Source organism: Meles meles, chromosome 12 (genome assembly GCF_922984935.1).
Source record: "Meles meles chromosome 12, mMelMel3.1 paternal haplotype, whole genome shotgun sequence".
In the NCBI taxonomy this organism is placed as follows: Eukaryota; Metazoa; Chordata; class Mammalia; order Carnivora; family Mustelidae; genus Meles; species Meles meles.
The window spans coordinates 31,247,285-31,269,114 of record NC_060077.1 but is presented as its reverse complement, the minus strand read 5'-3'; the positions used below and the strand labels follow the sequence as shown (position 1 = coordinate 31,269,114).

The 21,830-nt window shown below is 47.5% G+C and overlaps 1 protein-coding gene across 1 annotated transcript in view; it reads left to right on the top strand.

Moving 5' to 3' along the window:
• The window catches only part of PI4KA (phosphatidylinositol 4-kinase alpha), a 119,277-nt gene that overhangs the window by 68,660 nt on the left and 28,787 nt on the right, over nucleotides 1-21,830 (top strand). The window contains exons 20-29 of the mRNA XM_046025499.1: nucleotides 5,687-5,795; nucleotides 6,146-6,282; nucleotides 6,442-6,575; nucleotides 9,661-9,743; nucleotides 15,240-15,310; nucleotides 15,398-15,522; nucleotides 16,896-16,977; nucleotides 17,219-17,302; nucleotides 18,270-18,359; nucleotides 20,510-20,629. Of these exons, the coding sequence (XP_045881455.1) occupies nucleotides 5,687-5,795; nucleotides 6,146-6,282; nucleotides 6,442-6,575; nucleotides 9,661-9,743; nucleotides 15,240-15,310; nucleotides 15,398-15,522; nucleotides 16,896-16,977; nucleotides 17,219-17,302; nucleotides 18,270-18,359; nucleotides 20,510-20,629 (1,035 nt within the window). The remainder of the gene's footprint in view (nucleotides 1-5,686; nucleotides 5,796-6,145; nucleotides 6,283-6,441; nucleotides 6,576-9,660; nucleotides 9,744-15,239; nucleotides 15,311-15,397; nucleotides 15,523-16,895; nucleotides 16,978-17,218; nucleotides 17,303-18,269; nucleotides 18,360-20,509; nucleotides 20,630-21,830) is intronic.

Below are 21,830 nucleotides of genomic sequence, written 5' to 3'. Positions count from 1 at the left end.
CTCAGTCCTTGTTGAAGCCACCACATAATGAGACGTTCTTTAGAGCTCTAGGGGCTGGGTTGCATCGGTGGTAGTTGTAATGCTCCCCTAAATGCAGAGGCCCACTCATCTGCCTTCCAGCTTTGGATTCTCCCGCTTAGATGATCTGGCCGTGGTCTGGTCTCCAGGCCTGATGCGGCTGCTAGGCAGGTGTCCCCATGCTTCCACGAGTGTGTCCCTCTGTGAAAAGTGGAAGGGAGAGAATGAGATCAGTGATCTCTAGTGTAAGGAGAACTTGGTACAGAACTTTCTTCAGCCAGGGCTCACTCACTGTGTTCTGTGCCAGGCTTGCAGTCCAGCTTCCTTAGCTGTTACAGGACAGATAAGGTATTACTGAGCAGAGCTCCCCAAACTCTGGTCTACCTAGGCATTCACGGGGATCTGTGGAGCTAATATCACCCTTCATGTTTTTTTAAAAGATTTTTTATTTATTTGAGAGAGAGGATGAGCACGAGGCAGGGAGAGGGCGGAACAGAGGGAGAGGGAGAAGCAGACTCTCCACTGAGCAGGGCGCCTGATATGGGGCCGATCCCAGGACCCCAAGATCATGACCTGACCCTAAGGCAATGCCTAACCAAATGAGCCACCCAGGTGCTCCTAGGATCACTCTTTAACCTTTATTTTAAATTATGTAATCTAAAACATTATTACTAGAATATTCTGGATTGTTTGGAAGACCAGCTTATCACAGAGCATTCCTCCCTGATTTTGGTACCGAAGAGTGTGTTTGTTACCTAGAGTCCCTCTGATGTGAGAACAGGACTCTCTGGGGACTCTGTAAGTGTGTGAAAAGCCTGTAGGGGGCGTCTGTGTGTTGCTCATTTTGAGAAATTTCTGGTGTGTAAAGGGCTGTCAGTAGTGTTTAAGAGTTGACAGGTGTGGCTGGCTGGATTTGGGTCCAGGTCAGCCAGCATTCAGTAGCTGTGGTCACACACCGCTTTCTCAGAACCTTCACTCTTCCTGTTCAACACTGATACTTCACCATGGGCACCATCGTGCAGGCTCAGAGAGGCCCTACCCTCTGCACAGACTCCTCCACGGCCTGATAAACCCCATGTGATCTGCTCTTGGCCGCTCCCTCTCCATTTCCACCTTGTTCTCACCCTAAGCCCAACCCTTCTTGGAGCCTTGGCACTGGGTGCTCTTTCTGCAGAGTCTTCCCTTAGGCCCACCACACAGCTGCTATGTTCCCACCGTTGTTCTGGGTTTCTCCAAGGCTGTGCTGGCCACACTGGTGGGAATCCACCTCCCACCCTCTCTGTTCTCTCTGAGCTAAGGACAGTAGTTATACCCACTGCATAAGGTTGCTGTGGAAATTAGATGAGATGCTGAGATAATGTGCAGAAAGCCCAGAGACTTGAGCCCAGCACTTGGTCAACGCTCAGTAAACCTTTGCTATTGTGTCTTTCACCATATGCAGTTTATTTACAGAAAAGATCTGGAAGGAGATGCAGCCAACTCTTAACACTGGAAATGGGAGGCAGGTGGAAAGCGTTCATTTTTTCCACTATATACTTTGCTAGAATTTCTTTTCTATGAGTGTGTATTGCTTAGGTTATTTTAAGCGAACTGGTAATGTTTTTTACATATCTAGATTTCTGATCATGTAACCCACTGTTGAAATAACTGGATTTCAGCCCTTCTTGACAATTCTGACATTTTTGGGTCGTTCCCCACTGGAGGTATGTAGTTTTGGCCCCCACTGTAAAGCAGTACCTTCTACCGCACATACTCCATTGTTTTCTTTCCAGTTCCGAGGCTTACCTTATGGTTAGATATGTTTTCTAACTTTTTATTATGAGATTGAAAAATATACAGAGCAATTGGAAGAACTGAATAATGGACATTCATATACCAGCCTCCTAGATAAAACAGTTACTGTTTTTGTCATATCTGCTTAATTCTGTGTGTGCGTACCCTACAGGTGTTTCCTGAGGTGTTTGAAGGGGAGTTGTAGAGAGAGTCACAACACTTCAACCCTGGGCACTGGAGCGAGGTCTCCTAAATGGTTGGGTGGGAGGTGTCTCCACCCTGCTCGGCACCACTGTTACATGTGGGAAAACTCCTGTCTTACATCATACCTCCAGTCCCAGTGAGATTTCTCCACGACTTCTTTGATAGCTTTTTAAAATCTAGGATCCAGGGGCACCTGGGTGGCTCAGTGAGTTAAGCCGCTGCCTTTGGCTTGGGTTGTGGTCTCAGGATCCTGGGATCGAGCCCCGGATCGGGCTCTCTGCTCGGTGGCTCTCTGCTCAGTGGGGAGCCTGCTTTCCCCTCTCTCTCTGCCTGCCTCTCTGCCAGCTTGTGATCTCTCTCTCTCTGTCAAATAAATAAATAAAATCTTAAAGAAAATTTTATATATTTATTTGACAGTGAGAGAGAGATTAGAAGTAGGCAGAAAGGAAGGTGGGTTGTGGGGGGATGCAGGATCCCCACTGAGCAGAGAGCCCGATGCGGGGCTCTATCCTAGGACCCTGAGACCACGACCCGAGCTGAAGGCAGAGGCTTAACCCACTGAGCCACCCAGGTACCCCAATAAATAAAATCTTCAAAAATAAAAAATAAAATAAAATCTAGGATCCAGTCAGGGTTCCTACACTGCATTTGGTTGTTATGTCTCTTTGGACTCCTTCATCTAGTTCAGACTTCTTTTTTTTTTTTTTTTTTTTTTAAGACTTTATTTATTTGACAGACAGAGATCACAAGTAGGCAGAGAAGCAGGCAGAGAGAGAGGAGGAAGCAGGCTCCCCACTGAGCAGAGAGCCTGATGTGGAGCTGGATCCCAGGACCCTGGGATCATGACCTGAGCTGAAGGCAGAGGCTTTAACCCACTGAGCCACCCAGGCACCCCCAGACTTCTTTTCTCTGACCTTGATCTTCTTAGGGGAGAGCAAGTCAGTTATCTTATAGCCTTTTCCTTTACTCTTTGCCTGTCCTGTCTTGGGACCAGACAGGATCCCTTTGTCATCTTCTAGGCATTCTCTGGAACCTCCTCACTCCTTTCTGTCTCTCCTGAAGCACAGGAATATGTCCCAACCAGTCCTAACACACAGTCCTAACCAGCCTGGGCACACTATGTCCTTAGGTCGCTTTGGAGCACTTCTGGGGCCTTTTGTGATTCTACCACAGTTTTCCCTTCCTGGGGACCAGAGCCATCTCAGCTGGTGTGATGGAGTCATCAGTGCAGGGAGAACCTATAGGGCACTTCCAAGCCCTAGTTCTTAGAAGGAAGGCAGGACATTCTCAGGGTGAGGAGTAGTAAGATCACAAAGTGGAGATAGATTTTCAACAGTCACTTTCTCTCAGTATTCTAAAACCATTTTGGACCTTTCCATCACTGGGAATCTCTGATCCAGTTGAGAGTGAAACATTCTGAAAGCCTGACCTTAACCACCAAAGGCAAGTTCTCTTTACAGGACATCAGAACCTCTTAGCCACATTGACCTTGAATACCAAGCCAAGGCTTTGGTCTGGGAGCCCCGTTATGCCTCTACCATCTCTTGTGACCTTATCCTAGGGAGCTCCATCACCTCAGAGTCAGTCCCAGAGCTTCTTTTCCTTAGACCCACCATCTTTGGCCACTAGCAAGCTGGAAGCCCCTCAGGTGTGCTTTAGTGGCAGTGTCCTTTCTACCTTCAGACAGTGCTATCCACTGCTGCCCTCCCCAGTGCTTCTCCACCTCCTTAGCACCTTCTCACAGGCCACCCTGCAGCCCCCACCCTATCTTGACTGACACTCTCCAAGGGCACAGCACCCTAGTGGCTTTCAGGGAGGGCCTGCTTAGCTCTCCTTCACAGCATGTTGTCAGCCCTAAGCCAGCACCTGTACCCTCCCTGTGATTGTGGAAGCAACATATCTACGGCAGAACTCCAGGAAATACAGGCAACATTAAGGAAGAAATTGGCTCCTGCCAACCCAGCTACCCAGAAATAATCATTATTACTATGCAACTAGAGATTTCCCCTCTTTTTCTATGCACCTGTATTTATATACATATACCTTAAATCTATGTCATGTTATATGCATTTTGCTTTTTTTTCACTTGACGTAAGTTCTACCTGTGTCACCAAATATTCTTAGAAAATACAATTTCTGATATATTGTAACTTATGTAAATGCCCCGTTCAGGTAAACATTTAGTGTTTTCCTCTTTATCTTTCTGTTCTAACAAATGTTGCAACATTTTTGTGCTGAATCAGAAAAAAAAAGTTTTTTATTTTTTTTTTTTAATTTTATTTTTTTAAAGATTTATTTATTTATTTATTTGACAGACAGAGATTACAAGTAGGCAGAGAGGCAGGCAGAGAGGGGGGTGGGAAGCAGGCTCCCTGCTGAGCAGAGAGCCTGATGCGGGGCTGGATCCCAGGACCCTGGGACCATGACCTGAGCCGAAGGCCGAGGCTTTAACCCACTGAGCCACCCAGGCGCCCCCAAAAAAAATTTTTTTAAAGATTTTATTTATTTGACAGACAGAGATCACAAGTAGGCAGAGAGGCAGGCAGAGAGACGGGGGGAAGCAGGCTCCTCGCCGAGCAGAGAGCCCGATGCAGGGCTCGATCCCAGGACCCTGGGATCATGACCTGAGCTGAAGGCAGAGACTTTAACCCACTGAGCCACTCAAGCACCCTGAAAACAAAAAAAATTTTTTTTTTTTATAAATCCCTACAGATGGGATTTAGGTGAAATGATGGGGCTATTTAGAGTTTTTTATGCATTTTTCCAGATTGCTTTCCAGGAAATAGTGTACCAGTTTATACCCCTCTCACTGTCCCCTGCCCTCCCAGCAGTGGTGTCATCATGTGACCCACCTCTGTGTCCTTTGGCCTTCATGACTGTTTGGATAGCAGAGACTCCTTGTAGCTTGTCACCTTAGAGGGCTTGACGTCCTCTGGGGGTTCTGTGAGGACCAACTTGTCCAACAGGTGCTGTGCACAAGTTTAACATTTTTGCACAACCTACAAGCCACTCCCTGCTTCACACTGGGCACGACACCATCTGGAGCAAGGATTCAGGGATTCAGCCTCTCACTGCTGCGCCTATGCAACTCTGCCTCTACCTATTTTAAATCTTGGAATTCTGCCCAAGATGACTGTTAGAAAAGTTGTGCTGCCCAAAAAGATCTGAAAGCCATTTCTCCTTAACCCATGAGTTTTCTCATGATCACCCTGTCTCTCCAGGCACAGCTGTTCACCTAAGCTTCAGCCTCCCCTGCCCTCCATGCCCTCCCCAGGCCCAGGCTTTGGGCCTGATGCCCCTATGGCTGGACAGCCTGCTCTCCCTTCTCTGCCTGGCTAGGGTTACTTGCATGATAACACTGAGACCTGTGACATCTCCAGGAACTCTGCCACACTGTGATGATTTCCTCACCTGCCTCCAAACTCGGCAGAAAGACCTTTTTAGAATGGGGCTTTTCACCTCCCAGGCGTGGTGCCTGGTGCACATTAGCTACTCAATAAATGTTTGCTCAGTGGGGGAGTATTTACCAGTGAATTGATCAAGAAGTGTCGGTCACTGCTCAATGTGTCTTTTCCTACCCAAAATGACTGACTGATTCTTGGAGAATGAGTCTGGGATTGATTTTACATCTGTAGGTTTTAGGGCTTGTGAGCAAATAACCTCTTTTTTCCCTCTGTTCTCTGCGCATCAGCTCACCCGAAGGTTACCTCCCATCAAAGAAGCCAAGCCTCGGCTGCAGAAACTCTTCCGGGATTTCTGGCTCTATTCCGTGCTGATGGGATTTGCAGTGGAGGGCTCAGGTAAGGGGATCCTTGCTGCCCCGGGGAAGACAGAGTGCAGCCTGACAAAAAAGGTGAGACAGAGCTCTCCTTAATTAGGAATGTGCATGCATTCAAAATTCGCCCAAATTCAGCTGCTGATTCCTACAAGTGATTGTAAATGTTACACTTCCCAGATGTAGTTTAGGGTTCTGACAGTGCTCTGTATCTTAGGAAAAATCCGTCTGAGTTAGGAAACAAATTCATTTCTGTGCCGCATTTAGGGGAAAATTGACGCAAAGGACCCAGGACTCCAGAAATGGTCAGGGTTACCTGCCTCACAGTGCTTCTGGAGTAAGGTGGTGGTCTCACTCATGTATACTCTCTTGCAGGACTCTGGCCAGAAGAATGGTACGAGGGGGTCTGTGAAATAGCCACCAAGTCACCCCTGCTCACGTTTCCCAGCAAAGAGCCCTTGCGCTCTGTTCTCCAGTATAACTCAGCCATGAAAAACGACACAGTCACCCCCGTAAGTATTCTTGCCCTGCCAGGGATGGATGATGCAGGGCAGGGGTTTCACTAAGCTCTTTCATTGTCCTTGTTATCACATGCTTTCCACGGCTCTTGGGGGAGGGTCACCTTCCCCCTGGGTGCCTGTGTGAGCCCTCAAGCATTTCTTTCCCCCCAGGCTGAACTGAGCGAGCTCCGCAGCACCATCATCAACCTGCTGGACCCTGCTCCCGAAGTGTCCGCCCTCATCAACAAGCTGGACTTTGCTATGTCCACCTATCTCCTGTCTGTTTACCGCCTGGAATATATGAGGTACCCAGGCCTTTGCCTCCCAGCACAGCCACCCTGAAGCTAATTTTTAAACTTCTCTGCCTTCTGGGCATGGGACTCTTTTCACTTCCTCCCAGCTCATGCAAGCTTTCTTAAAAAGCAAAAACCAAAACCACTCTTCTTGTGTGCTCCTCCCTATTGGGCACCAAACACCACAACTTATAAATCCCTAGGTATCTAAACTCCCCTATCATCTTCTCCTTATAAGGAACAGCCTTCTGAGCAGTCACTATAGACGTTGCAAACTCAGTCCATTGGACTGCGCAAGAGCCCCCGTTAGGAACTGGCCCTCCCTGAGCATATTCAGAGACATTCATTGCACTGGTTTGTAGGACCACAGCTGAGTACAAACAGCAAATGGGAAGTGGGAAGGGGCCTATCCCAAAACAGCCCCACAGGGACCCGGCGCTCAGGATGCATGTATAACCATGGCAGACCTATTAGCTCTAATAATTGCCATCATGACAATACCAGTATTAACATGGATTGAGTGCTTGTGCCATGCCAGGCACTGCGCTAATTTACATGTATTGACACATTGTCCAACAAGCCTATGAGGTAGGCAGTGTTACTCACCATTTTACAGGTGGGGAAACGGAGACACCGAGCGGTTTAGTTACTTACCTAAGATAATAATTCCTGACTAGGACTGAGATCCAAGTAGTCTGTTAAGCACTGTGCCATGCTGCCTCTTCTAAATGATGGCTGGAAGAAGCAGCTAGGGTGCTCAGAGCACTGCTGCCTGTGTGAATGCTCCAGCTCCAGCGTGGTAAGGCCTGAGGGCCCCTTGGGCTGTAGCTGACTACACTGGCTACAGAATGATATGTCCCTATCGTCAGAAGAGGTCAGATTTCATGTCGCCTGTTTGTTGAATCATAGGATAGGTGCAATAAGTTATAGAAAAAGTTTACCAGTGGTTTGAAAAAGAAAGTGTTAGTTCATAACAGGAGGAATATTTGGTGAATGCCACATTTTTTTTTAAAGATTTTATTTATTTATTTGACAGACAGAGATCACAAGTAGGCATAGAGGCAGAGAAAGAGGAGGAAGCAGGCTCCCTGCTGAGCAGAGAGCCTGATGCAGGGCTTGATCCCAGGACCCTGGGATCATGACCTGAGCCAAAGGCAGAGGCCCCACCCCACTGAGCCACCCAGGTGCCCCAATGCCACCAATTTAATCTTTATTTGGTGCCATGAAACCCTCTGGTAAAAGAACTCTTACTCCGAAGCTCAACATATAAAATAGATTAAGGCTGTTTTGGGTGAGTGGGGGTGAGGACCCACCTTCCTGCCGTGTCCCTTCCTCCCTGCCTCTTGGTAGCCTGAGGGTGCCACAACAGAGCAGAATTTGAAAACTAGTGACCCCCTTCTCCCCCAGAGTTCCACAGAGCCACGAAATGAAAAAAAATGAAAATGAAAACGCTTTTCATTGTAATTTGAAAAAAAAATGCTTTTTTCATTTTTTTACAAAAGTAATATAAGAACATTACACATAAACTTGGAAATAAATAGAGAGGAAAAACCACTGATCCCACCACCATTCCCTATGTGTGTTAGTATAGTTCCCTCTTGTCCTTTCTATAAAGAATATATTTTGAAAGAGTAACCAACCAAGACAAAACAAGCAAGCCAACACAGACAAAAACATGGTTTGCTCCGAGGTTGAATGGCTACAAGGCATGTCCCCGGACCCTCTCAGCCTCATGTGCCCGCAGGCAGGGCTGTCTCCTGCTTCCCCACAAGGCTGCCCATGAATGGAGTTCTCAGGATCTCAGAACGCACTGTGGAGTGGGCTGGTAGAGCAAGACCATCAGGGAACAGCCCCCGGGCAGCTCCCAAGAGCCCAGCTCCCATCTGAGATTGCCTGCCAGGCCTCTGAGAGCATTGTCAGCATGGAGAAGCAGCACTAAAGCCTTTATTCAGGAACGTGGCTTCGGGTCCCAGCCACTGGTTATTACAAGAGCTTTAAAACAGCAAAGTGGGGCCTTGTGGTGGCATAGTCAGCTGAGTACCCGACTTTGGTTTTGGCTTGGGGTGAGATCGAGGCCCAGCTTGGGTTCCGTGCTCAGCGAGAGTCTGCTTGGGATGCTCTCTCTCTCTTCCTCTGCCCCCACCCCCGCCACATGTGCACTCTCTCTCTCAATCTCTCTTGCTAAAAAAAAATTTTTTTTTTAAAAACAGCAAAGTTGGCAATATGAGAAATCGTAAAAGCTGTGAACCTGAGCACTCAGGAATGCATGTGCTTAATTAAAGTCAGCTGGCCTGCCCTACTGAGGTTTGACTCACAGACGGTCAGTGCAGAAGCCCACACAGATGCACTCCACCAAGCACTTGCCTGTGTGCACATGGGCTGTGCTATCTTAGTGGAGGCCCTCAACTAAGTAGTCCCAAACAGCTACTATAAAAGTAAAAATGGCACATAAAATAAAAAAGAGAAGGAAAACATTGGGATGGTGCAGAAGATGCTCAAGATGAAAAATACAAATCTCACTTTCCTGGCTCCGAATCCAGAGATCCCCTGGATCTTGATAGTTTTACTTTCCCTTTTAGAAGTTCTCTAGAAATTGTCTATAAATGCAGACATGTATATCCTACACATCAAAGGCGCATGGAAGCCTTTTGGAAATCTGTCACTGACATCGTGCTGTCCCCGTTTCCCCCGCACCTTGCTGTCTCATGGAACAGTGCATCTTGGGTGTTTTTCTGTAGTGGTGCATGTGGCGTCACCTCTTGTTTTGGTGGCTATGTGATGTGCCATTAAATGGGTTTACTTTGGTGTAACCAACTAGTCTCTCGGTGGCCATTTAGCCAGCACACTTAGGAGAATCCTTATGGACATAACCCTTAAAATCTATCACTAGGGGTGGGTTGCTGGGTGGAATGATGTGGGAACGTTATGAGAGAGGGTGGGTAATTCCCTACAGAAAATCAGGGTGAGCACATGACCCTCGAAGTGGCATGGGTTATTGGTTCTTCGCAGCCTCACCAGTTCTGGGGCCACCACATCTGTGACAGGGGGGGAGGGCCTGGACTTCTCAAAATTTACTCCAAACTGTTCTCCTTGCTAGGGTACTGCGCTCAACAGATCCTGACCGCTTCCAGGTAATGTTCTGCTACTTTGAAGATAAAGCTATTCAGAAGGACAAGTCTGGTAAGTTCCTTGTTGTGGTACTCCGATCAGGAGATGAGCTTTAATAGTCTAATAAGGAATACTACTCCCAGTTTTCTGCCTATGTGAAGAAAATAGTTTTATGTAGTTACATGCTACATTGGAAAGATTAAGGTTATAAGGTTATAACCTTATAACGATATAGTCTTAAGGAGCATCACTCTTGTCCACCCTCAATGCTTGTACGCTCCAACTCCCAAATTTCAGTCTCTAATACTGTCCCGTGCGAAAAGGATCCTGGGCTCCTCACATAGTCGTTGATGGACCTAGAGCATCTTTTGACTTTTTTATGCTTTTTAAATGTTCAGAGCAGCTAGGAGGATGAAGAACCAATTTCAAAGGACTCCCAACGGACAGAGTATCACAGTTTGAACATGAATACATATTTTTATTATTTTGCTTAAAAGAAGGGCAAATAAATAGGATAATGTGTATATCCAAATACACTAAGATATATATAATCTGCATATTTTAGCAAAGCAACAGATATAATATAAATACATAACAGTAATACAGAATATATTGGATATATGAGTTTATATGTCTAAGATGTTTGTTTTTTCCACTAAGTGTTTGTGAAGTAGAGATAAGTAGTTATTTCTTTTGTAGAATCAGGAAAGAGTGAACAAGAGGAAAGAGCCACACAGTCCAGGAAGAGGCCTAGCACCTGCAATAAAGTCATGTCTGGCCTCCAAGAGTGACCAGGTAGAAAGGGTGCCCAGCAGGTGACGGGGCAGAGGCGTCGTACAGAGTAGCCAGTTAAAGGTACTCTGTTAGCTGAAAGTAGCTGTTAGAGAGCTTGCTAGGGGGACAGATTCAGACGTTCTGTGTGGGGCTCCATGCTTCACTAGTCCTGCCGGCCCTAAGGAGACCCCACTCAGGACCATGGACACTTCCAGTGGCGCATCAGGCTAGGCCAGACTATCAGGACCTGTGCACCAATGATCCACAGTCCAAACGACTGCATCGTTTCTGGGGAAGTTTCAGAATAAAGAGATCTATATGAAACACAAAGGCTTACAAGTCCGATGATGCAAATGTCCTCAAATCCTGAGTGCGCAGAGAGTCTCAGGTGCAGCCAGTCCTAAAAGCACCAGACTCCTGGGAAAACAAATAAATGAAATTCTCCAGTGGTATAAAAATATTAGAGTTACTGAAATTCTAGTGAGAAACCTAAGATAAAAATGAGAATAAAAATGAGAAGAGTTATTAAAATTGAGACTGCAGAGAAAAAAAATTAAGTGCATAGTATAGTCACTGTTTGACCAGTTTTAGTATAAGGTCGCTGATGGGTTTTAAGCATCCTTCTATTGGTCTATGTGTTGATTTTTAAAGTGTTAAAAATTTAAGAGATTCTGAAATATTAGACACAGGTTTTAATTAAATGCTTAGAAAAATTTGATCAGTTTTGTAATTTTGCTTAAATATTTGAGGGAATTGAGTGCAGTAGATCCTTGAGTCTTCATTGATTAATTGTGTGGGTAACTATTTCGAGGAATGCTAATGGAGAATTCTTAAAATCAATAAATTTATTATTAATTAAGTACAGTTAGTAGTGAGGAGTCCTTCCCATGTTTAGAAGCCATTGGCACAGGGAAGAATCTATCAATTTGTTCTTGCCAGTGGAGAATTAATCCCCAGATAATTCTGGTAATGTTTTTTCTATTATTGAAAAATCAGCCCTTCAAGAATCTCTTTTAAAATCACCCCAGGGATTCTGAGGTGCTGTCTCATGTAAGACCTTTGTCCAATATGTCCTTTAAAGAACCCTTCCTGCTATGCACGACAGTTGGGAAATTGAGTGGGTAAACTTATTTGGGGGGGTTGGCAGAGAAAGACCTACTGAGGGTTTTGCAAGCTCCCCCTGCAGGTGGTGCTGGGAAGGACTAGACTAGGAGGAGCCCTTTAGAGGCGAGGGTGGAAGATACATGCAGGCTGTTTGTATGCTAGGAGACCTCTTCCACTGGTGCAGGATACAGGAGAGGAGTCCCACACTCAGGAGGTCCCACACACATGCCCCAGGACCACTTGGGGGTATAGTAGAGACACTGTTAACCACTGGCTGAGCTGTTCATTGATTTGCTCTCTTCGTCTATCCACCCATTGTCTATTTAACAACTATTTTGTGCTAGACAGTTGGGTCAGTCTGAGTTTCTTTGATTCAAGGAGGGAGGGTAAGCAACAAAAAGAAATTGAGACTGCCAACCCCTAGGGGCCTAAGAACCTGCCACATTTTGCCAGCCTCCTAATGAGAATATCTATAGACAGAATCAGTTACCTTTCTAAAGCTAAATTAGAATTTTCTTCTGAGCTTTGTTTCTCTGTCGCTGTGTTGTAAGAGGAAATTAAATTGTGGAAAACAGTATGGAGGTTCCTCCAAAGTTAAAAGTAGAGCTACCCTACGATCCAGTAATTGCACTACTAGGTATTTATCCAAAGGATACAGACTTAGTGATTCAAAGGGGCACATGCACCCCAATGTTTATAGCAGCAATGTCCACAATAGCCAAAATATAGAAAGAGTTCAGATATCCATTGACAGATGAATGAATTAAAAAGATGTGGAATATTACTCAGCCATCAGAAAGAATGAAATCTTACCATTTGCAATGATGTGGATGGAACTGCAGCAGGTACTCTGGTCTCACTGGGATTTTCTATTTTCTTCACTCTTTCTAGTTTTAGTAATTGGAATTTTTTAAGGGTATTATACTGAGCGAAATAAGTCAGAGAAAGACAAATGCCATATGATTTTACTCATATGTAGAATTTAAGAAACAAAACAGATGAACATAGGGGAAGGGAAGGTAAAGTAAAATAAGAGAAAAACAGAGGGACGCGGAAATCACAGAGAGGAAGACAAACCATAAGAGACAATGAAACTCTAGGAAACAAACTGAGGGTTACTGGAGGGGAGGTGGGTAGGGGATGGGGTAACTGGGTGTGATGGGCATTAAGGAGTGCACTTGATGTAATGGGCACTGGGTGCTATGTGCAACTGATCAGTCACTAAATTCTGCCTCGGAAATTAATAATACACTATAGGTTAATACAATTGAATTTAAATAAAAATAAAATTTTTAAAAAGAGGAAATTCAATTGCCATGGGGCCTGATGTCCACTTTACCAACACTTAATATTCACAGTACATTGTACTCTTCCACCTGATTTCCAAATGGGTTATTTTTGTCCTAAATATGGTACTGAGGGTTAAGCTGATAAATGTGTACACACTGAGTGTACTTTCCTCTTCCTTTTCTCCCCTAAAATGTGGGAGGTGGGAAGGAGATATCTTTGGAAGTTGGTTATTGATGAGTTTTCAGAACCAAGCAGGAGAGAGATTGTAAGAAGCCCCTGAAGGGGATGGCTGGGACATCCTCTGTGCGGTGTGAGCCAAGCCCCCGTGTGTTCCTGTGTAGCCTGCCAGCTACAGTCAGTCAGTACAGACTAAGACCGAGGTAATCCCAAGCTAACTTAGAGCACAAAAAGGAAAGTGGCTGTTTTTAAGTAAAAATCTCCATAGAGACTACTGCATGATCATCACTGGCATCTCACCACTATCTGACGGTTTTTCATTAGGAACTTACACTTTCAGTTTCCTAAGAGCTACATGAGAAGATATTACACTGAACACACCCCCAAAACAAATTTCCTCCACCAAACCCAACTTCTTAGAGATTAGCCTCTCCCTGCTGGCGCGTCTGTCCAGGTCACACTAATCACTTTCCAGGTCTCTTTAGAGTTTCAGGGGCCTGTTTTTCCTGATGAAAAACACATACGTGATGCCTCTTTATGTTTCAGCCTCTGGCTGGGCCTGGGGCACAGAGGTGCAGTGCCTGCCTGCTGTCCCCGCCCTGCTGCCCTTGCAGTCCTGTCATTTAGCCACCCCAAAGACCATAAATGGGCCAGCACTAGAGGGCGAGAGGCATTTAATGACATCAGCATATGATGTTTGCGCCCCACTGTTGCTTTTTTTGTTTTTTTTTTTAAGGATTTTATTTATTTATTTGACACACAGAGAGATCACAAGTAGGCAGAGAGGCAGGCAGAGAGAGACGGGGAAGCTGGCTCCCTGCTGAGCAGGGAGCCCGATGCGGGGCTCGATCCCAGGACCCTGAGATCATGACCTGAGCCGAAGGCAGAGGCTTAACCCACTGAGCCACCCAGGCACCCCCACTGTTGCTTTTTAAATTCTGCTTTGCACCCTGGGAGCCACAACCGCACCCGGTGCCTGGATCTTGGTTTCTAAACACCATTCTGCAGTAAAGGGAGCCAAGGCTGCCGGGAAAATACAAGATGCGTCTAGGACAGCTCACAGTGCCAGAAAGGAAGGTCTTGTGAAGGGAAAAAAAAGAAAAAGAGGAAGAAGAAGAAGAAAATGAAAGGCCTGTGGGCATGTCACAAGGAAACAGGAGCCTGCCTGAAAGAGCTCCTAATGACCAACGCTGGAACAATTTCAGCAACAAAATAATGACAGTAACAGATTATAACCCAGTGAATGGAATACATATCCATGAGTCCATAGTGATTAGGTGATTGAACAAATGACATGGGGAAGAAGGGACGGACTTCCCTTAAAAAATTCCAATTACTAAAACTAGAAAGAGTGAAGAAAACAGAAAATCCCAGTGAGACCAGAGTACCTGCTGCAGGCAGAGCCCAGTAACAGGTGCGAAAGCCAGGGGGCAAAACCTTAAAGAGAAATGACATGTCTGCATAACCTCAAAGTATCTTCCCCAGAGCATTTCCCAGTGACTGTGGTGTTTTTGACTTATACCCACATGCCCTTCCAGGAGCTGCTGCTTAATTCCCCTCCCCGAGTGTGGGCTGGACACAGTGACTCCCTTCTGAAGAATAAAGCATGAAAAGGGAGAAATAGTAACTGCACAGTGGGAAACCTGACATACACCACTGTATCTGAGCAATCAAGGTCAGCCTCGCCAGCAGTGGGAGATACTGATTTCACACACCCCCATCCCACCATACGGCAAGAAGGCCACTTCACATCTGTGGGATTACCCTAACATCCTCTCACCTTAGTCTAATCATGAGCAAGCATCAGGCACACCTAAATTGAGGGACATCCTATGAAATGCCTATGCTCTTCAGAAGTGTCAAGGTCATGAAAGGCAAGAACAGACTCAGGAATCAACACAGATTGTGGGAGACTAAGGAGATCTGATTGGCAATGCAATGTGGCAACCTCATTGGATCCTGGGACAGAAAAGGGATAGAGGGGAAAAGGGGAAATCCAAATAAAGCCTAAAACTTAGGTAAGCGTATGGTATCATTGTCAGCTTCTTAGTTTTGACAAAAGAGCTGCTAAAATCAGAAGCTAGATGCTTACATGGCAACTCTTTGCTCTCTCTGCCACTCCTCTATTAGTCCAACATCTTTTCCAAACAAAATATTTGAAAATGGCTGGGATTGTTCCCTTTCCCTTGCCGCTCCTGACCTGTGGAAACCTCCTCATTTCAGGCATGATACAGTGTGTGATTGCTGTCGCAGACAAAGTATTTGATGCCTTCCTGAACATGATGGCAGATAAAGTAAGTAAGCCTTGTTGGAGTGTGAATGGGTGTCTGCCTGAGGCACGTGGAGGGCACCTGTCGTACCTGTGTCTTTGGAATCTCTAGGCCAAGACCAAGGAGAATGAAGAGGAGCTCGAGCGGCACGCGCAGTTTCTGTTGGTGAACTTCAACCACATTCACAAGAGGATACGGAGGGTGGCAGACAAGTATTTGTCTGGTCTGGTGGATAAGTAAGCTCATTTCCTTCTAATGCTGTGTGTGTGTGTGTGTGTGTGTGTGTGTGTGTGTGTGTGTGTGAACTTCTCAATTTGGAACGTGGGTAAGAACCATTCTTCCACTATCAGTGTAGAAAAATTAGAGTCAGAATTTAAACTCTTAAATGGCAATGCAACCTCCCTCAGAATGTCTTGGAATTTGCTACAAGGTCTGAAGTTCGGTACTGAAACCTCCACTCATTCTGAGCTATTGATGTTTTTTTGTTTTGTTTTGTTTTAAGATTTTATTCATTTATTTGACAGAAAGACAGCGAGAGAGGGAACACAAGCAGGGGTGTAGGAGAGGGAGAAGCAGTCTTCCCACCAAGCAGGGAGGCTAATGTGGGACTCCATCCAGGACCCCAGGATTATGACCTGAGCCAAAGGCAGACACTTAACAGCTGAGCCTCCCAGGCTCACAGTGTATCTCATGACAAGGGGTATCACCTGCTGCCTGTGTCTCTGCATCCCACCCTCTCCTGCTGCAGGGCCTCCCTGGGCTCACTCTGAGAAGCTCAGAGCCATCCTAGGTGACATCTCCCACCCCAGAGCCTAGTCAGAGGATCCTGGTTGAATCAGTGTCTTCCAGGCTAGTCAGAGAGGAAGGAGAACCCACACAGATCCTTTTCTACTCCAGGCTCTCTGTGCTGGGAGCCAAAGCAGACTCATGGGACATGGCCCCACATAGATGTGAACCCTCAAAGGTGGGCTGAGCCAGCCTGTCAGCTGCATAAAGGTGGGAGGCAGCAAGCAGCCATGCTGGGCTTGCCCACACATCCCTGCAAGGGTCCCTGAGTTCTGGAGCCTGCTGCAGGCACTGTGTGTCTGGTCCAGGCAGGGCCAGAAAGCAAGTGCAGCACACATAGGACATGTGTCTGAGCTGGACCTTCTAAGCAATGGGCCACGATGAGTCAGAGCTGTGTGGAGTTGGCTCCTCTCAACCCTGACTACCACATTTAGGAGCAGCTTCTTCTCTTTGTCCCAGGGTGTCCTACAAATACTCCCATTTTCTGTTTGTGCCATCTTGTGAAAATATTACTGAGGCTTGGTCAGAAACAAGGAGGGACACTTTGGGGAGTGAGGGAGCGTGGCTCAACCAGTGTATAACCAAGATGATCAGTATCTGGTTGAGACCAGGTCACACGGGGTCACGCTTGGGGCCTGAAGTGTGGGACTGGCAAGAGCCTGGGGATGTTTCTGACTGAGTGCCCTGCCTGGGAGGCCTCTGATCCTCTGCTGGGCAGCAGGAGGTGGGGCTCGCACCTCACCCCACCTGCCCCTCAAGGCAGCACTTTAAGGAGCTGAGATTCCTTATTTGGCCCCTGACTGAGACATGGCTCTTGGTGTAGGTTTCCCCACTTGCTCTGGAGCGGGACAGTGCTGAAGACCATGCTGGACATCCTCCAGACCCTGTCATTGTCGCTGAGCGCTGTGAGTGTCCCTGCCTTCAGCCTGAGCCTCATTTATGCTACAGGGAGCCACATTGGGGGTGGGGACTCCAGATCCCACCCTGGCCTTTCCCAGTGAGCTGCAGCAAGTTTGGAAGTCTGTCACAGACCGGACAAGTGTGGGGAAGGGAGCAGTCTGCTGCCCAGTATGAGCTGGAGGCCCAGCTCAGCAGAGGCAGCCCAGGGAAAGCGGTTTGAAAGAGGGAGCCTTGTTGTGTTTTCAGGACATTCACAAGGACCAGCCTTACTATGACATCCCTGATGCCCCCTATCGGATCACTGTTCCTGACACCTGTGAAGCCCGGGAGGTAGGCTGGCAGCCGTCCCCTTATTAAGGGACGTTTTCATTGCATTCTCGAGTGTCAGGGCCGGCACGTTGCACACATGGGACTCTAAGCCCTTCCTTTGTTCAGCTGCCTGTCAGTTTATAGTGCCTCCAAGCTGCATGAGCGAGCATGACTGTTAGACAAACTTCACTGCTGTGGGGTGTGCAGACTGTCATTGTGGTAGTTGAGTAACATGACTTCGGCTTTGTGCGGCACTGTGGGAAGTAGATGGAGTGAGTGGCTCCGGGTAAGGAGGATGTGCCATGTGAGGTCTGACTCGGAACCCCCACTGTGGCAGGTTGAAGCTCAGCTCAGACCTGGGCCAGGTTATGTCCCAGCCTTGGGGCCTCCAGCCAGACCAGCTGCCAGCAGGGAGATCCCCGCATGGTGATGAGGCTCCCCCAGTGGACGTGTGAGGCCCTGTCTTATGCCAGGATTACAGACTGGGATGTCTGTATCCTATACCCAGAGCCTTGGGGTTGGAACATGGTCACTGTAATCATTTTCTAGGGCTGCCATGGTTAAATGCCACAGACTGAGTGGCTTAGACAACAGAAATGTATTTTTTCACAGTTCTGGGGGCTGGAAGTCTGAGATCAAGGTGTTGGCAGGGTTAATCTCTTCAGAAGCCTCTTTCCTTGGCTTTTAGATACCTTTCCTGTTCTTGTGTCCTCACATCTTCCCTCTGTGCCTGAGTCCTAATCTCCTCCTCTTTGGAGGACACCAGTCAGATGGAATTAGGACCCACCCATATGATTTTACCTTAGTCACGTCTTTAAAAGCTCCATCTCCAAGTACTGTCACATTCTGAGTTCCTGGGGGCTAGGGCTTCAACACATGGGTTTCGGGGATGCACTTCAGCCCCCAGCAGTAGCTAACTACAGTCTGTAGCTAGCATCCTCTGATGCCCCGCATACACTGACCTCGGCTTGATCACACGCTCTTCCAGAGCATCGTGAAGGACTTCGCCGCGCGCTGTGGAATGATCCTACAGGAGGCAATGAAGTGGGCACCCACAGTCACCAAGTCCCACTTACAGGTACTCTCTTGAAATCACCAAAAAGCAACTTTGTTACGCTCTTTCAAGTGAACCAAAGAGCTTTCACAGAGGTAGCAAATTCGAAATAAGATAACACTAGCGGGAGTAAACAGACCAAAAACATCAGTCTAGTGCCTGAGAATAACAGAAGCCTCAGAGGCTGCTCTTCGGCGGGAACACCTTGGGGGGTTAAGGGTACAGGTCGTAGGTGAGGGAGGCAGATGCAGTGGGATCCCTGGGTAGGCGGGCCTCAGGAACCTGACTGCTCACACCAGGTAGGTACCAGGTTTATGGCAGGACTTAGGGCTGCTTGCAAGATGGGCATGGGCGACATGGTTCATGGGGGGGCCTCTCAGTCCAGCAGCAGCACTTCGGCCGGATTCTGGAGCTGGAGTGAGGCTGCTGTCCCAGTAGAGCCCTATCCGGGCTGCACATGGAGGTGCACGTGAGCCTTTTCAGACCAAAGAACTGGGTTGTGAACACAAAGGACCACAAAGTGAGCCATTATTCTGGTCAAGCAGAGATGGACCAGAAATACCACAATATACGAGAGGAAAAAGTCACCTCAAAAGAGATCAAAGATAAGAAAAATCCTGCTAGAGGAAATCTGGCTTAATAAAGAGAAGGTGCATTGAGAGGGGCGTGTGAAGTTGCCCTCAGCAACACTTGTCAGGACAAAGCTAGTTCCAAACTGTCTCTGGATCTGGAATCCAGGAAGGACAGAGCAACTAGCCCCAAGAGCCTCGGAGGCTGTTTGAAAAAGCATTTTGTTAGCGTCCATGAGTGGAACCTAGGGTCGCTGTACAGCTCCTCCTTCCACAAAGGTGTTGGAGCAATGAGGTTAGAGGAATTGGGGAAATAGAAAAAAAATAAATAAGCCCTCCATTAGGCACTCAGCAGCTAAGCTGCACAGAGGTGGGCCTTGTAACTTGGCCATGCCTGGAACTTGATAACAGTTGCCGTCTAGTGGATACACTGGTCCTCTTCAGGCTGGGGTACTTTCTCAAACTGTTCATATTTAGGAACTGATTTTTTGTTTGTTTGTTCACATGGAGAAGAGGGGCTTCAGTTCTCAAGGCTAAGGTCTAAAGAGGGGAACCACCTTTCATTTCTAAAAAGGTTCATTAAACCAAAAAAGCCTGCAATAGGGAGAGCTATGTATTTTTTAAAGCGTGGTCTGGGAGGGGAGTGGAAAATGCAAGACTTGGACTGGTCTTGGTGCTTCTACCAGCCCTCCCTTTGGTATCGCCCCAGGCCCTGTTTCCCTTCCCCCTGCACATCTAGTCCATCTGAACGCCACCCCACCTGCCATCGAGCCCTCACTGCCCAGCCGTGGTGTTCCCATCCCACCTGGGCCTCCTGCCATCCTCTGTGTTGCCCACCACAGTGGACCAGTTTTACTAGCAAATCTGCTCAGCGCACTTCCCCACTACCTCTGTTCATTAGCCTCTCCCCGTCACTATAGGGTCCATGGTTGGGTTTCGGGGGCTTCGTGAACCCTCCAATACCACTGACACAGTTTTGTAAGTTAGTGCTCATGCACTTTCCCAAGGGGAGTCCTGTGGCCCGCCCTAATCTCCCTCACCTGGCAGACAAGGCCTTTCTGGACCTGGCCTATCTCTGGCCCAGGCTTGCCGCCTACCATCTAGCCCCTTGTATTTGCTGCTCCTGCACTGCTGACCCCTGACAGTCCCCAGAGCTGAAGGCCTTCTCACATCTCTGACCCTGCCAGCTGTCCCTTTGCCCTGGCATCCCCCTCCACGGTTGGCCAGGCAGACTCAGGCCCTTGCTCTGTCCTCCTGCTGCCGATCAAGCCCCTTCACAGCAGAGTGCTCTGGCAGAAGAACTGCCCGCATGTTGACAGCACGACCAGGACTCTGCCACTCTGTGTTCTGCGGTGCACAGGACCTGGCAGGTAGCAGATGGTCAGCAAGGATGTGCTAAAAGAATAAGCGGTCCTCTCACATTTACTGTGCGTGCTGGCTGCTCTGAGCAATCGGCCTTGTTCATGCATGAGCAGTAGCCAGTTGGGGAGCGCTTTAACTTACTGAGGCTCCCGCAGGGTCTGGACCCAACATTGGAACCAGGGTTTGCTCTACTACCTTACATACCTTTAAAATAAAAGAGACTTTTTTTGTTTCTGACTTCAGGAATATCTGAACAAGCATCAGAACTGGGTGTCAGGACTGTCCCAGCACACAGGGCTGGCCATGGCCACTGAAAGCATCCTTCACTTTGCCGGCTACAACAAGCAGAACACTACTCTTGGGGTAAGTGTGTGCTTCCCAGGGAGCAGGAGTCTCCTTCAGCCCCAGGAGCCACAGGGTGAGGAAAAGGCCAAAGCTGATGTAGAGCTTTTTCCGAAAGCACCTGGACACCCACATGCTGCACACGAGGCCGTGCTGGCAGTAGGCAGATCAAGTCCCATGTACGATCCCCACGTTCAGAGAGAATTGGGCAGTAGGACCTTACTGTGTTTTCTTGACTCATTAGTGATACCAAATTTGGATTTCTGTGTATCCACAAGGAAAAAAACTGAGCTCCGGGAGACACAGTCAGCATTATCTTATATCGCATTGATTGGAAGCATTTGCTGGATTTTTCTGTTTCAGCAGGCGCTAGAACGCATGTGCACACACACATCTTCAGCTTCATCTGTTCTGCTTAGGATTACTTTAGAGGGCAGTATGTCCATGAAGTAGTACTTCCTTAGTTAAATCAGAATTTAAGATCAAAGCAGCAGACTGCCAACAGGCGATCTGACTGGCAGCGTTGCATGGCAGTGTCTCCCAGCCTTAGGGCCTAGCCCAGCATCTGCCCATCTGTCCCAACCAAGTATGGCTGTAGGCTTCTTAACTCTGTGCCTCTTAACTCTCTCTCAGGATGGCGAGGTGGGGAGGCTGCCACCTGTCTTTTAAGGACATGATAGGACAGGAGTGCAAAGGCTGAGCACCAGGGAGGGAGGATGGCCCTGTGACTTCTCACCATGGCTATGACTCTAAGCAGGAAGAAGGGAGTCAGTTAGGCAGAGCCATGGGCCCTCAGCCTCTGTGCAGGGCCTGGAGCAGTGCCAGAGGAAGCCTGTGTCTACTCACATCCCATGCTCTCCTTGGAGCTCTCACCAGAGGTCACTCCGTGTTTCTGAAGACATCAGCATCTTAGACACAGGTAGCATACCTCTGCTGACAGGCCAGGCCCACTGGCACGAGATCAGCTCCCTGACATGGGTCTCTCCACCACTTTGAGGACACAAACAGAGGCCAGAATCGGGGACTGCTCAGAATGCATTTGACAGTTCTGGTCCTCTTCTGGTATCTAGCTAGCTGGCTTGTAAGATGTCGATTTTGTCTAAAAGATTTAATTTTTTTTTCTTTAGAAAAAGAGATGTAGTTTGGTTTTCCCTTTTCTGTTGCCGAAGAAGAAAGGTTGTATTTACTGGTGTCTTCTGACTGTTGATTGTATGGAGATCCT